At 45.0% G+C, this 16,320-nt stretch overlaps 2 protein-coding genes across 2 annotated transcripts in view; one reads left to right on the top strand and one right to left on the bottom strand.

Annotated features, from left to right (window-relative positions):
• The window catches only part of LOC311109470 (beta-1,4-galactosyltransferase galt-1-like), a 29,731-nt gene extending 22,312 nt beyond the window's left edge, over nucleotides 1–7,419 (top strand). The window contains exons 2-3 of the mRNA XM_084152387.1: nucleotides 5,186–6,262; nucleotides 6,397–7,419. Coding sequence (XP_084008513.1) covers nucleotides 5,202–6,262; nucleotides 6,397–6,661 — 1,326 coding nt within the window. The 5' untranslated portion in view covers nucleotides 5,186–5,201 and the 3' untranslated portion in view covers nucleotides 6,662–7,419. The remainder of the gene's footprint in view (nucleotides 1–5,185; nucleotides 6,263–6,396) is intronic.
• A 241-nt stretch (nucleotides 7,420–7,660) lies between these two features.
• LOC311109490 (uncharacterized protein) overlaps nucleotides 7,661–16,320 on the bottom strand; it is a gene marked incomplete at its 5' end in the record, with an annotated part of 37,727 nt that continues 29,067 nt past the window's right edge. Inside the window, 7 exons of the mRNA XM_084152409.1 lie at nucleotides 7,661–8,662; nucleotides 13,547–13,789; nucleotides 14,121–14,317; nucleotides 14,661–15,066; nucleotides 15,319–15,426; nucleotides 15,524–15,577; nucleotides 15,734–15,841. Coding sequence (XP_084008535.1) covers nucleotides 8,516–8,662; nucleotides 13,547–13,789; nucleotides 14,121–14,317; nucleotides 14,661–15,066; nucleotides 15,319–15,426; nucleotides 15,524–15,577; nucleotides 15,734–15,841 — 1,263 coding nt within the window. The 3' untranslated portion in view covers nucleotides 7,661–8,515. The remainder of the gene's footprint in view (nucleotides 8,663–13,546; nucleotides 13,790–14,120; nucleotides 14,318–14,660; nucleotides 15,067–15,318; nucleotides 15,427–15,523; nucleotides 15,578–15,733; nucleotides 15,842–16,320) is intronic.

Genomic DNA, 16,320 nt, shown 5'->3' with positions numbered 1-16,320 from the left:
ACTGCCTTATAACAACAGATGAAATCAATTAAGTAAAGGATGATTGGGCAATGGGTGAGTTGATGAGCAAGGGTAAGGGAACGATGCATAATTATGTAATCACCAATTGTGAATGAAGAACAGGGCAGGCCATTCTATTATAATCTTAAAATGGTATGTACATTTACATTTACATCATTTAGCAGACGCTCTTATCCAGAGCGACTTACAAATTAGTGCATTCAACTTATGATAGCCAGTGGGACAACCACTTTTTTTATGGGGGGTGGGGGAAGAAGGATTACTTTATACTATTCCAGGTATTCCTTAAAGAGGTAGGGTTTCAAGTGTCTCCGGAAGGTGTTAAGTGACTCCGCTGTCCTGGCGTCGTGGGGGAGCTTGTTCCACCATTGGGGTGCCAGAGCAGCGAATAGCTTTGACTGGGCTGAGCGGGAACTGTGCTTCCGTAGAGGTAGGGGAGCTAGCAGGCCAGAGGTGGATGAATGTAGTGCCCTCGTTTGGGTGTAGGGTCTGATCAGAGCCTGAAGGTAAGGAGGTGCCGTTCCCCTCACAGCTCTGTAGGCAAGCACCATGGTCTTGTAGTAGATGCGAGCCTCAACTGGAAGCCAGTGGAGTGTGCGGAGGAGCGGGGTGACAAGAGAGAAATTGGGAAGGTTGAACACCAGACGGGCTGCAGCGCTCTGGATAAATTGAAGGGGTTTAATGGCACAGGCAGGGAGCCCAGCCAACAGCGAGTTGCAGTAATCCAGACGGGAGATGACAAGTGTCTGGATTAGGACCTGTGCCGCTTTCTGTGTAAGGTAGGGTCGTACTCTGCGAATGTTGTAGAGCATGAACCTGCAGGAACGGGTCACCGCTTTGATGTTAGCGGAGAACGACAGGGTATTGTACAGGGTCACGCCAAGGTTCTTTGCACTCTGGGAGAGGACACAACGGAGTTGTCAACCGTGATGGCGAGATCATGGAGCGGGCAGTCCTTCCCCGGGAGGAAGAGCAGCTCCGTCTTGCCGAGGTTCAGCTTGAGGTGGTGATCCGACATCCACACTGATATGTCTGCCAGACATGCAGAGATGCGATTCGCCACCTGGTCATCAGAAGGGGGAAAGGAGAAAATTAATTGTGTGTCGTCTGCGTAGCAATGATAGGAGAAACCATGTGAGGATATGACAGAGCCAAGTGACTTGGTGTATAGAGAGAATAGGAGAGGGCCTAGAACTGAGCCCTGGGGGACACCAGTGGTGAGAGCACGTGGTGTGGAGACAGATTCTCGCCACGCAACCTGGTAGGAGCGACCTGTCAGGTAGGACGCAATCCAAGAGTGAGCAGCGCCGGAGATGTCCAACTCGGAGAGGGTGGAGAGGAGGATCTGATGGTTCACAGTATCAAAGGCAGCGGATAGGTCTAGAAGGATAAGAGCAGAGGAGAGAGAGTTGGCTTTAGCAGTGTGGAGAGCCTCCGTGACACAGAGAAGAGCTGTCTCAGTTGAATGATCATTCTTGAAACCTGACTGGTTTGGATCAAGAAGGTCATTCTGAGAGAGATAGCAGGAGAGTTGGCTAGAGACTGCACGCTCAAGAGTTTTGGAGAGAAAAGAAAGAAGGGATACTGGTCTGTAGTTGTTGACATCGGAGGGATCGAGTGTAGGTTTTTTGAGGAGAGTGCAACTCTCGCTCTCTTGAAGATGGAAGGGACATGGCCAGCGGTCAAGGATGAGTTGATGAGCGATGTGAGGTAAGGGAGAAGGTCTCCGGAAATGGTCTGGAGAAGAGAGGAGGGCATAGGGTCAAGCGGGCAGGTTGTTGGGCGGCCGGCCGTCACAAGTCGCAAGATTTCAGCTGGAGAAAGAGGGGAGAAAGAAGTCAAAGCATAGGGTAGGGCAGTGTGAGCAGGACCAGCGGTGTCATTTGACTTAATAAATGAGGATCGGATGTCGTCAACCTTCTTTTCAAAATGGTTGACGAAGTCATCCACAGAGAGGGATGACGGAGGGGGAGGAGGAGGGGGATTCAGCAGGGAGGATAAGGTGGCAAAGCGCTTCCTAGGGTTAGAGGCAGAGGCTTAGAATTTAGAGTGGTAGAAAGTGGCTTTAGCAGCAGAAACAGAGGAAGAGAATGTAGAGAGGAGGGAGTGAAAAGATGACAGGTCCGCAGGGAGTCTAGTTTTCCTCCATTTCCGCTCGGCTGCCCGGAGCCCTCTTCTGTGAGCTCGCAATGAGTCGTCAAGCCACGGAGCAGAAGGGGAGGACTGAGCCGGACGGGAAGATAGGGGACATAGAGAGTCAAAAGATGCAGAAAGGGAGGAGAGGAGGGTTGAGGAGGCAGAATCAGGAGATCGGAGGGAGAAGGATTTAGCAGAGGGAAGAGATGATAGGATGGAAGAGGAGAGAGTAGCGGGAGAGAGAGAGCAAAGGTTGCGACGGCACATTACCATCGGAGTAGGGGCAGAGTGAGTAGTGTTGGAGGAGAGCGAGAGAGAAAAGGATACAAAGTAGTGGTCGGAGACTTGGAGGGGAGTTGCAGTGAGATTAGTAGAAGAACAGCATCTAGTAAAGATGAGGTCAAGCGTATTGCCTGCCCTGTGAGTAGTGGGGGACGGTGAGAGGGTGAGGTCAAAAGAAGAAAGGAGTGGAAAGAAGGAGGCAGAGAGAAATGAGTCAAAGGCAGACGTAGGGAGGTTAAAGTCACCCAGAACTGTGAGGGGTGAGCCATCCTCAGGAAAGGAAATTATCAAGGTGTCAAGCTCATTGATGAACTCTCCAAGGGAACCTGGAGGGCGATGACCATATGCTCTCGGGGTATGCAAGAACACATGGTCAGACGAGGAAAGAGCAGTAGGAGTAGCAGTGTTTTCTGTGGTAATCCATGTTTCCGTCAGCACCTAGAAGTCGAGGGACTGGAGGGTAGCATAGGCTGAGATGAACTGTGCCTTGTTGACCGCAGAACGACACCACCACCACCATGCTTGACCTTTGGTATGATGTTCTTACTGTGGAATGCAGTGTTTGGTTTTCGCCAGGCATAATGGGACCCGTCTCGTCCAAAAAGTTGACTCAAGTTTGCCAAAAAGCACCTGGATGATCATCAAGACGCTTGGAAGAACGTTCTATGGACAGATGATTCAAAAGTATAACTTTTTGGACGACATGGTTCCAGTAATGCCTGGCGAAAACCAAACTCTGCATTCCACAGTAAGAACATCATACCAAAGGTCAAGCATGGTGGTGGTGGTGTGATGGTTTGGGGATGCTTTGCTGCCTCAGGACCTGGATGACTTGCCTTAATAGAAGGAACCATGAATTCTGCTCTGTATCAGAGAATTCTACAGAAGAATGTCAGACCATCCCTCTGTGAGCTGAAGCTGAAGCGCAGCTGGGTCATGCAGCAAGACAATGATCCAAAACACACAATCAAGTCTACATGAAAATTGCTAAAAAGCAACAAATTGGACGTTTTGGAATGGCCTAGTCAAAGTCCAGACCAAATTTCCAATTGAGATGTTGTGGCAGGACTTGAAACGAGCAGTTCATGCTTGAAAACCCACACGTCACTGAGTTAAAGCAGTTCTGCATGGAAGAGTGGGCCAAAATTCCTCCACAGCGATGTGAGAGACTGATCAACAACTACAGGAAGCATTTGGTTGGAGTCATTGCAGCTAAAGGTGGCACAACCAGTTATTGAGTGTAAGGGGGCAATTACTTTTTCACACAGGGGAATTGGGTGTTGCATAACTTTGTTTATGAAATAAATATGTAATTATTGTGTTATTTGTTCACTTATGTTCCCTTTATCTAATATTAGGTTTTGGTTGAAGATCTGATAACATTCAGTATCACAAATATGCAAAAGTAGAGAAAATTAGAAAGGGGGCAAATACTTTTTCATAGCACTGTACATGTTGAATGGCTTTCAATAGCTGGGAAAATATCAACATCGGGCAGCAGTTGAGCGAGTGTCGGAGAATGTGGTGAGGCTTGTTGAACTTTACCTTGGCAAGATAACTGTCACCATGGACAATTTCTTCCTTCATTGTCATTGGCGAACAACTTGCGCGCAAAGAAAACAGTTCTGACCGGCACCATGAACAAAGTGAGATGGTATCTCCCTCCCTCTGCTCAAAATAAGGCACCTTGGCAATTGTTGTACTCCACAAGTGCTGAAGGATGACAAGACAACTGGAACACAAAATAAAGTGAAAACAGGAGACTATTATGCACTACAACCAAACAAAGTTATGTCGAAGTGTGACGAGCAAGTGAAAGCTACGAAAATTGTGCCAACTGTTAGGACAGCTAAATGAAATCCAACTGATGCCATTGCGTGAAGACGCACAGAAGCACAAGCTGACAATAATGGACTATTTTTGACTGCTGTCATATCGACACTTATATTCATTATAATATCATTATTGAGTTTCACTATTTATCAAGGCCACTTGGCCCTTCTAAAGATGTGGTCCTCTGTAGCTCAGCTGTTAGAGCACGGTGCTTGTAACACTAAGGTAGTGGGTTCGATCCCCGCGACCACCCATACACAATTTTTTTTTTTAAATGCACGCATGACTAAGTCTCTTTGGATAAAAGCATCTGCTAAATGGCATATTATTATGTTTAGGCTATTGATGTCATCATTTGACCGCGCGTCTTGACTGCTCTGGGTGGTTGAGGTATTTTACTTTTATTTTGTCTTTATAAAAATAACCTGTTACAATGTTCAAACACATATGCTTTCTATTTCATAGTTTTAACAAAGTCACTCCACAAATAAAATTGATTGAACACTTTAATGTTTGTGTTTTTTAGTTTGTACATATAACCTACAGTAACATAAACTAATTAAAATGCTATCGTGTTAATTGAAATAAAATAAAAATGGTATGCTAATGTTGTTACCCAAGGCCTTCATGAACACAACCAAATGATAATTTTTTGCTATAGCATACTGTATATGAAATGTATTAATTACACCGTTGGAATGTTGCTGTCAGAATGACAGGTTTAAGCTGATTGAAAGCTAGTTTGACTTGATTTTCTCTGTCTGATTGTTCAGTGCATCACTGATAATACTCCTGTGTATGTTTTGATTATGACAGGGATAGTGAGGATGTTTGTGATGATGATGACGGTTGTTGTTGTTACTATCGTTGTGTTATCATCATGATTGTTGATTGTGACATGATCCTCCTATAGGTCTCCAACAGATCAGATGGCTGACGTGCACCAAACCAGGAGTCAGATATGGAAAGTTGGTTTGATCATCCTGTGTCTGTCTGTCACAGTGTCTGTCACACTGTCTAACCCATTGGTGACTTTCAGATCCAACTCTACTGAAGTACGCTGCCTTCCTCCCCCTGATCTCTCTACCTGCCCTCTTCACACAGCCAATGAGACTGTAACACCAGTCAAGGGTTCAATGCATCTAATGGTGTCTGCATACCAGGACCACAGGAAAGGGGGAGCCACGCGCATCGTTGCCATGGTCAACAGAGACCGACCCATGTCTCTGTACTGTGTGTTGTGCTGCTCTGGACACGCCCCCCAGGTCGTTCCAGCTGCTGTCGTAACGCACAGCGTCCACTATGGATACCCGTATGTGGCTGCAGACATTCTTTGCCGCGAAGGACTAGGATGCAACGCCACGCACGTCACTCTCAGCACATCTCTCTACAGCCAGGACGCCCTCAACCGGCTGTTTCTGAGCATCCAAAACCGGGAGAGACGGGAGGACTTCCCCTTTTACCTCACCGTGTGTATGTCCAGCATGTTTGGAGACTACAACAACGTCCAACAGTTTGTCCAGACCATGGAGTTTTACAAGCTCCTGGGGGTGCGGAGGGTTGTCCTCTACCTCACCAGCTGTGGGCCTGACCTGGAGAAGGTCCTCAAGCACTACGCAGAGGAGGGCACTCTGGAGGTGATCGGCTGGCCCATCAACCACTTCCTCAAGCCCTCTACTGGGTGGGAGGCCCAGGAGCTGGAAGGGGATATCCACTTAAACGGCCAGCTGACTATCATGAACGAGTGCATCTACAGGAACATGTACAGGTCGCGGTACGTCCTCCTGGCTGACGTTGATCAGCTCCTGGTCCCGGTCTCACACAGCTCTCTGCTGCCCCTCATGGAGGACCTGCAGGGGCAGCACCCCGACGCAGCCGTGTTCCTAATGGAGACGCACCTCTTCCCTGCCACAGCCGGTACCGCTACGCCAGACCATTCCGCCCAGAGGAGGGCGCCGGGGGTGGATCTGCTGGACTACATCTATAGGGAGTTTTTCCTAGCCACCGTGCTTCTACACCTGCATTACTAGCTGTTTGGGGTTTTAGGCTGGGTTTCTGTACAGCACTTCGAGATATTAGCTGATGTAAGAAGGGCTATATAAAATAAAATTGATTGATTGATAGAGAGCCTGTTCTTGAAGACGCCTTCCGCTCCTACAAGATGGTGGTCAACCCCCGTTTGGTGCTGCAGACGGCCATGTTTGAGGTGACACAGAACTATGGGGACACTGTGAGGGTTCCGTCCGACGTGTGTAAGATCATGCAGGTGAAAAAGGCTCAGAGAGAGAGCTGGACCAATGAGCAGCTGGTCCTCGACAGAAGCCTCTGGGAATTTGGAGATGATCTTGTGCCCACTGTTGATGAAGTTTTACAGAAATTAGGAATCTAATCTCCTTGGGAGTGGGAGACTTTAGTTGGTTAAAAGCTTTTCTACATTTTGCATTTGATAGAGATGAGAGAAACAGTGGACTGTTACCTGCTTCTGATCTTCAGTCTATGTTGTTCCACTCAACCCTGAACTTGTATTTTTCTTTGGATGTGTGGTCATTTCCTGGGGGAATTTGACTTAATTAATTATGCCTATAATTGTTACTGCTTGTTCTAAACTTTCTTACAGTTTTTAATGTTGACTTTAATATAAGAGCTCTTGTAAGATTTATTACGCATGGCAAATAAACTCAGTGCCATGTTCATCTACTGTTGCGCTCTAATATATATCGGCACCCTTGCACTTTAATAGAGCAATAGAGCAGAATATTCTGTTTTCAATTTTCAAAACTGGTTGAATGGCTATTTTGACCCTGTAGCCACCTGCAATTTACCACCTTTAGTCCAGTCCATTTTTCTTAACGTTGAAGTGAAAAATCTAAATTTCAGTTTATAATTCTTTTCTTGGTCCTGTGCAGTTATAAATCAAACAAATACATGCGTGAACACCAACGTTCTTTAACTTTCAACAAATTATTTTGAAGAAATAGTGAATCGTGCAAGTGTGCCAATATATTAGAGTTCAACTGTATGGATGTTAATCAAGGAAGAGCATCTATATCTCTCCAAAAAATATAGGCTTTGTGAAAGTTGACCGACCAGGATTTCTATGTAAACTGTCATTATATCCTTCTTTAATTACAAATTAGACAGTATTTTAATAAAGAAATCAAACATAAATAGTTTGTCTGCTCTTGTACATTTTTCCTTCTGGGATTATTGGTGAAATGACGTAAATGTAAATGTAAATATCCCCAACTCGTCATTCCAGGGGCGCAACTTTCACTGGGGAAGGGGGGGACATGTCCCTCCCACATTTTGAAATTGCAAAAAAATAAAATGATGTCCCCCCACTTCTAAAACCAAAGTTGTGGCCCTGCATAATTCAAACGCTGTTATTGAATAGGAAGGTATTTGTTTTATTCATCCTGACCTGAACCTTAAACCAGATTGACTGAAAAGGGCATGAGATTCATTTTATTGGGTGTAACACCATCAGTCGAAAGAAGAAAATATAATAATATCAACAATAAACAGGAATAATAAACGTGTGAAGGGCAATTTACAATCTTATGTTTCATTTACATTTGAAAAAGGAATACAATTGTTGTTGTTTTGTCTCAACATCAAGTGAAAGTATATCTATTTAGTGGCATTCACTGAGAAACTGTATGATGGAACGTCATACAACACTGACACTCATAACTTAAGTTCCATAAATTGTCACGTTTTCAACAAGCTTAAACCTTCAGGACCTGAAACTCCATTATGTCACAATTACCTTCTAATACAATTCACCTGCATTCCTCAATAATAATTGCTACCAGTACCATTGCACTAACAACTTTAGTTGTATCTTGGAAAAATGCAATAAATAATTTAGTAGCAGGCAGGACATGTTTCTCCGCCCGGCCTTTATGTACAACGCTGATTGCTTCAGCAGGTAGTCCAAGAGTCTTGGGAATAATTAACCCTTTGGAGGAGAATGGACGACAACATTCTAACCGATTCTAATTGATGACATCACAAGGGGTTGTTGTTCATTATACAACAGGTGGGTCTAATCATTATTAGTTATTGAACTGAAACCTAATTCTTAAAGGGGCAATATTTTAAATGAATGATATATAGCCATTGATTCTTGAAGAATGTTTGAAATCCAGATTGCCTCTTTAAACTGAGAACTGAGGATGGCGTTCTAAAAAATGCACTCCTCAAAGGGTTAAAGAAATCAATCCATCCATGTGTGTTGGGTTTAGGAGAAACACACAGGTCCGATGTCCAGGCCAAATTCCTGATCCTCCTTGCCAATGTCCATGGGGGCCAAGTCTACGATAGGTAGTCTGGCTGGCGTCTGAGTCCTGTACTCAATCACAGTCTTGCCCCAGTCTCCATTCGATATCTGTGGACACAGGAGGATAAGAAGACATATCTATACTTCTGAATTCAACTCATTGTCCTATACAACGTAAACAAGTAAATAATAGGACAGAACCACAGTTACATGACTATGAAGTCATAAATGTATGAACGCTTGTCTACTTATTTTAAATGTATGTAGTTCTGTCCTTGTGATGTACTTGTTGTTCTGTATTATGTTCTGATTTATGTGTTGTGTGGACCCCAGGTAGAGTAGCTGCTGCTTTAGTACTAGCTAATGTGGATCATAATAAAATATTCAATACTAAAATACTTTTGTTCCCACTTCCCAGACCAACTTTGGCACACCTGATTCAAACATTCAACAACTTATGTAGGTAGATGGTTGGTTGGTTGGTTGGTTGGGCGGGCGGGCAGGCAGGCAGGTAGGTATAGATGGGTAGTAGGGCTGTGGCGGTCATTAAATTTTTTTCAATCACCGTTAGTGTTGATGTGATTTTCGATTGCATTTGCATTGATGTCAGAGTGGTTAGAGGGACAATAGACCCTGAGTACCAGGCCATTAGTGACCTGATGATCGTTAGCGAGTTGGGAACTACTAATCCATGTCCAGAGTGCATAAGAGGACATTACCATGACTCAACAGTCACGCTGAATTTTACTGCTGTCATATCTCATGACTGCCGGTGTGGCAGTATTACGGTCACCGAAACAGCCATAGTAGGTAGGTACACTATATATACAAAAGTATGTGGACACCCCTTCAAATTTGTGGATTCGGCTATTACAGCCACACACGTTGCTGACAGGTGTATAACATCGGGCACACAGCCATGCAATCTCCATAGACCAGCATTGGCAGTAGAAAGGCCTTACTGAAGAGCTCAGTGACTTTCAAAGTTGCACCACCTTTCCAACAAGTCATTTCGTCAAATTTCTGCCCTGCTAGAGCTCCCCTGGTCAACTTTAAGTGCTGTTATTGTGAAGCTGAAACGTCTAGGTGCAACAACAGCTCAGCCATGAAGTGGTAGGCCAAACAAGCTCACAGAACGGGACCGCCAAGTGCTGAAGCGCGTAGCGCGTAAAAATCGTCTGTCCTCGATTCCAACACTCAACACTCAAACTGCCTCTGGAAGCAATGTCAGCACAAGATCTGTTCGTCGGCAGCTTCATGAAATGGGTTTCCATGGACGAGCAGCCGCACACAAGCCTAAGATAACAATGCGCAATGCCAAGCATCGGCTGGAGTGGTATAAAGCTCGCCACCATTGGACTCTGGAGCAGTGGAAACGCGTTCTCTGGAGTGATGAATCACGCATCACCATCTGGCAGTCCGATGGACAAATCTGGGTTTGGCGGATGCCAGGAGAGCGGTACCTGCCCCAATGCATAGTGCCAACTGTAAAGTTGGGTGCAGGAGGAATAATGGTCTGGGGCTGTTTTCTTTGGTTTGGGCTAGGCCCCTTAGTTCCAGTGAAGGGAACTCTTAACACTACAGCATACACTGACATTCTAGACGATTCTGTGCTTCCAACGTTGTGGCAACAGTTTGGGGAAGGCCCTTTCCTGTTTCAGCATGACAATGCACCCGTGCACAAAGCGAGGTCCATACAGAAATGGTTTGTCGAGATCGGTGTGGAACAACTTGACTGGCCTGCACAGAGCCCTGACCTCAACCCCATCTAACACCTTTGGGATGAATTAGAACATTGACTGCGAGCCAGGCCTAATCGCCCAATATATTAGATTTTGGAATGAGATGTTCAGGTGTCCACATACCTTTGGCCATATATATATATATATATACACACACACACAAATGTGCTATTCTTTCGAAAACAAGGACATTTCTAAGTGACCCCAAACATTTGAATGGTTATATATACAGTGGGGAGAACAAGTATTTGATACACTGCCGATTCTGCAGGTTTTCCTACTTACAAAGCATGTAGAGGTCTGTAATTTTTATCATAGTTACACTTCAACTGTGAGAGACGGAATCTAAAACAAATATCCAGAAAATCACATTGTATAATTTTTAAGCAATTAATTTGCATTTTATTGCATGACTTAAGTATTTGATACATCAGAGAAGCAGAACTTAATATTTGGTACAGAAACCTTTGTTTGCAATTACAGAGATCATACGTTTCCTGTAGGTCTTGACCAGGTTTGCACACACTGCAGCAGGGATTTTGGCCCACTCCTCCATACAGACCTGTCGCTGGGCAATACGGACTTTCAGCTCCCTCCAAAGATTTTCTATTGGGTTCAGGTCTGGAGACTGGCTAGGCCACTCCAGGACCTTGAGATGATTCTTACGGAGCCACTCCTTAGTTGCCCTGGCTGTGTGTTTCGGGTCATTGTCATGCTGGAAGACCCAGCCACGACCCATCTTCAATGCTCTTACTCAACATCTCGCGATACATGGCCCCATCCATCCTCCCCTCAATACGGTGCAGTCGTCCTGTCCCCTTTGCAGAAAAGCATCCCCAAATAATGATGTTTCCACCTCCATGCTTCACGGTTGGGATGGTGTTCTTGGGGTTGTACTCATCCTTCTTCTTCCTCCAAACACGGCGAGTGTTTAGACCAAAAAGCTCTATTTTTGTCTCATCAGACCACATGACCTTCTCCCATTCCTCCTCTGGATCATCCAGATGGTCATTGGCAAACTTCAGACGGGCCAGGACATGCGCTGGCTTGAGCAGGGGGACCTTGCGTGCGCTGCAGGATTTTAATCCATGACGGCGTAGTGTGTTACTAATGGTTTTCTTTGAGACTGTGGTCCCAGCTCTCTTCAGGTCATTGACCAGGTCCTGCCGTGTAGTTCTGGGCTGATCCCTCACCTTCCTCATGATCATTGATGCCCCACGAGGTGAGATCTTGCATGGAGCCCCAGACCGAGGGTGATTGACCGTCATCTTGAACTTCTTACATTTTCTAATAATTGCGCCAACAGTTGTTGCCTTCTCACCAAGCTGCTTGCCTATTGTCCTGTAGCCCATCCCAGCCTTGTGCAGGTCTACAATTTTATCCCTGATGTCCTTACACAGCTCTCTGGTCTTGGCCATTGTGGAGAGATTGGAGTCTGTTTGATTGAGTGTGTGGACAGGTGTCTTTTATACAGGTAACAAGTTCAAACAGGTGCAGTTAATACAGGTAATGAGTGGAGAACAGGAGGGCTTCTTAAAGAAAAACTAACAGGTCTGTGAGAGCCGGAATTCTTACTGGTTGGTAGGTGATCAAATACTTATGTCATGCAATAAAATGCAAATTAATTCCTTAAAAATCATACAATGTGATTTTCTAGATTTTTGTTTTAGATTCCGTCTCTCACAGTTGAAGTGTACATATGATAAAAAATTACAGACGTCTACATGCTTTGTAAGTAGGAAAACCTGCAAAATCGGCAGTGTATCAAATACTTGTTCTCCCCACTGTATATATAACCATTCAAATGTTTGGGGTCACTTAGAAATGTCCTTGTTTTCGAAAGAATAGCACATTTTTTGTCCATTAAAATAACATCAAATTGATCTGAAATACAGTGTAGACATTGTTAATGTTGTAAATGGCTATTGTAGCTGGAAACGGCTGATTTTTTTATGGAATAGCTACATAGGTGTACAGAAGCCCATTATCAGCAACCATCAGTCCTGTGTTCCAATGGCAGGTTGTGTTTGCTAATCCAAGTTTATCATTTTAAAAGGCTAACTGATCATTAGAAAACCATTTTGCAATTATGTTAGCACAGCTGAAAACTTCTGGCTCTAACCAGAATAGAAAGAGGAGTGGGAGGCCCCGGTGCACAATTGAGCAAGAGGACAAATACATTAGAGTGTCTAGAGAAACAGACGCCTCACGGGTCCTCAAATGGCAGCTTCATTAAATAGTACCCGCAAAACACCAGTCTCAACGTCAACAGTGAAGAGGCGACTCTGGGATGATGACCTTCTAGGCAGAGTTGCATTCAAGGAAACGCTATGTCTGGCGCAAACCCGACGCCTCTCATCACCCCGAGAACACCATCCCCACAGTGAAGCATGGTGGTGGCAGCATCAGCTGTGGGGATGTTTTTCATAGGCAGGGACTGAGAAACTGGTCAGAATTTAAGGAATGATGGATGGCGCTAAATACAGGGAAATTCTTGAGGGAGATCTGTTTCAGTCTTCCAGAGATTTGAGACTGGGACGGAGGTTCACCTTCCAGCAGGACAATGACCCTAAGCATACTGATAAAGCAACACTCGAGTGGTTTAAGGGGAAACATTTAAATGTCTTGGAATGGCCTAGTCAAAGCCCAGACCTCAATCCAATTGAGAATCTGTGGTATGACTTAAAGATTGCTGTACACCAGCGGAACCCATCCAACTTGAAGGAGCTGGAGCAGTTTTGCCTTGAAGAATGGGCAAAAATCCCAGTGGCTAGATGTGCCAAGCTTATAGAGACATACCCCAAGATACTTGCAGCTGTAATTGCTGCAAAAGGTGGCTCTACGAAGTATTGACTTTGGGTCGGTGAATAATTATGCACGCTCAAGCTTTCTGTTTTTTTTGTCTTATTTCTTGTTGGTTTCACAATACAAAATATTTTGCATCTTCAAAGTGGTAGGCATGTTGTGTAAATCAAATGATACAAACCCCCCAAAAATCTATTTTAATTCCAGGTTGTAAGGCAACAAAATAGGAAAAATGCCAAGGGGGGTGAAAACCTTCGCAAGGTATACTGTAGGTAGAAGTAGGTATAGGTAGGTAGGTATACTGTAGGTATAGGCAGGTAGGTAGGTAGGTAGGTAGGTAGGTAGGTAGGTAGGTAGGTATACTGTAGGTAGGTAGGTAGGTAAAGCAGGTATACTGTAGGTATAGGTAAGTATAGGTAGGTAGGCAGGTAGTTAGGTGACTTACGGAGCAGCCGTCCTCCAGGACAGTGTATCTGAGGCGGGCGTTGCCCTGAGCCTTGACCTCCTGTCCGTTGGAGCCCTTGAGGACCAGAGCCTTCTTCAGGTTGCCTGTGGCTTCGTCATTCACGGCCACGCTGTTCCTGCAGTGGTAGGTGATATTCTGGACACCCTCCTTAGACAGCAGGCGGATTAGCCTAATCTGAATGGTTACGGCGTTGGGCAGCTCCTCCTTGTTGCCGTAGCTAAACTGGAATCAAATGTTTATTGAACAAAAGTATTTAACAGGGACACTAGTATACATTCATCAACATTTCAGTTTTTACATAAATGTTAGAAAAATACACCTGGAGGTGTAACGGTTTTTCACAAACAGCTCCAGGTATTCCATTCCTATATAATCAAGGCAGCAGAGGATGTATGTTTTTAAAGCAGTATTGTGGTGAATTTATTATACATTATGGTAGCTAGTGTATTCATAGAAGCAGTTGGCCGCTTTAGAGGTTTCCACAATGTAAAGCTATCATCTATATACTACTTGCGTTCATTGAATAGACATTGGGTATATTGTATATACTCACTTTAGTTCCTCCATTCATGTTTGCTCCAAACCAGACAGGTTTGCTGGCAGTGGGAGTAGATTTGGTCCACCATGTTTTGCGAGGGATGCTGGCTGAGATGGGGTGGGCTGAGATGCAGGTCTCACCAGTCTCCATGTTGCAGAACACCTTGATAACATCCTTGGTACTGCCCTGGTTGGGGTCCAGCCAGTAGTCTCCTGGACATGGAAAGACCAAGTATCAGAACATAGATACACATCAGCTTAGTATCTCTTCAGCTACCTCATCATCTACTAGACTACTAGACACACTGACCCCACTTGTCAATAAAGTTAAGATCACAAAACAAGTGTATCCATCCATTCATTCATCTATAACACCCAAACTAACACACAGTTCAATGCTGAAGGGGAAGAGCAGGAAACTCAACACTTGGCCGTGAACTAAAACGTTTCCACATCGCAGCAAATCAAAAGCTTGAGTAAAGAATAGGCAAGACAAAAAGCAACTAAAAAACAAGAAAAAAAACAACACACAGTCGTTGGTGAATAGTGGACCCACCGGTCTTTTTAAGGGCGTGGCACTGCTTGATGTCCTGGCAGGTTTTGGCGGGGTTGGCCTGGCTGCCGTCGGGGCACTTCATGTTCTGCAGGTTTCCACTGAGGCTCTTCAGCGTGGTCTGGATGCCCTGGTCTGCCCTGAGGACGGTTGAGGCCTTATTGGGACGCGCCTCATCCTCGTTGAACTCTGGAGGGGGATGGGGGCCGGAGTCGTCCCAGTTGGACTCTGGAGGGGGTTGAGGGGGGGCTGATTCATCCCCGTTAAACTCTGGGGGTGGAGGTGGTCCATCCTGGTCCTCGCCGTATTCGTAGTCAAAGGAGCTGCCAAGGCTGAACATATCAGCCCCAGCAGTGGGAGGGCCAGGGGTCCCTGGGGGACCGGGTGGACCATCATCTCCAGGAGGCCCCTGGGAAAGAGGCGAGAAGTCAAGAAAACAGGTATGTTACTGTCCTTTTGATATGCCATGTCTGCTTGTTGGCTTCTTTTACATTAGAAACACTGTGAATGTGTCACTTATGACTTATTTGCATTACAGACAAGCAATTCAACTTATCAACATCCAAAGCCTGGTTTATTCTGATATCCATTTGAAAGTCATAGCGGATCCAACCAGCAGAATGACAACAGAACCACTGGTTAATAGTCTCTAACGTCTCACCTGAGGTCCGATGTCTCCACTTATTCCTCTTGATCCAGGGGAGCCCATGGGCCCGGTCAGCCCGATTTGTCCATCACCTCCTGCGGGGCCAACTACACCAGGGGGGCCCTGATGAGAAACACAATGGGGTTTATGAAGGGAAACAAACAGTACACACAAATGGACCATTATACTGAGGCATTAACAGCTTATTCAGTGCACCTACTCTCTGTCCAGTAGGTCCTACAATTCCTCGAGCTCCAACATCCCCAGATTGTCCCTACAAACAGAAGCCCATTAAATTAGCCTGTTATTGGCTGACAATAATTAATAATCATAGCATCATATCATTGATTTTGCCAGGTTAATACGATTTTCCATAAATTAAATGACAGATTATGCCTTTTAATAGCGTTTGGGCCGTTTTTTCCCTTACTGTTGTCCCAGGTAAGCCTTGCAATCCAGTGAAGCCTCTGTGTCCTTTCTGTCCCCTTTCTCCTTGGTCTCCTTTGGCTCCCCTGTCTCCCTGTGGCCCTTGAGGCCCCTAGGATAAAAAAAAAGACATTAACATTTGCTGTAAATTACTGTGAGCAGATTTATCCAGATGAATATCTAACTTCTCCATAACATTCATTTGAGACAAATGCAACGTGGGCTTACTGGTCTATGTCAATAGATACAGGTTACTGTTTCAATAGCATAGGTTCATCTTAGTGGTGGGCACCAATATCGATAATTCAATATGCTATCGATATAGTTCGATATCGATATGAGCAAGGCATATCGTGACAGCGGTTTATCCTTGCTGTTAATCTAGTATTATTATGTAAAAGAGCATAGAAGACTGTTCCTGCAGACACAGAACCCTCTCACAGGCTCTCAATTTAGTTAACTTCCCTGTCTGCTGATGGGCCATCACACCGTCAAAGACTCCAACCACCCAAGGCATAGATTATTTTCTCTGCTGCCACACTACACACCCGCACACCCACTCACATACAAGCTGCTGCTACTCTGTTGAAT

This window comes from Coregonus lavaretus (genome assembly GCF_964263955.1).
Source record: "Coregonus lavaretus genome assembly, chromosome: 35".
Taxonomy (NCBI): domain Eukaryota; kingdom Metazoa; phylum Chordata; class Actinopteri; order Salmoniformes; family Salmonidae; genus Coregonus; species Coregonus lavaretus.
The sequence above is the reverse complement of the archived record's forward strand: the minus strand, read 5'-3'. Positions and strand labels throughout refer to the sequence as shown.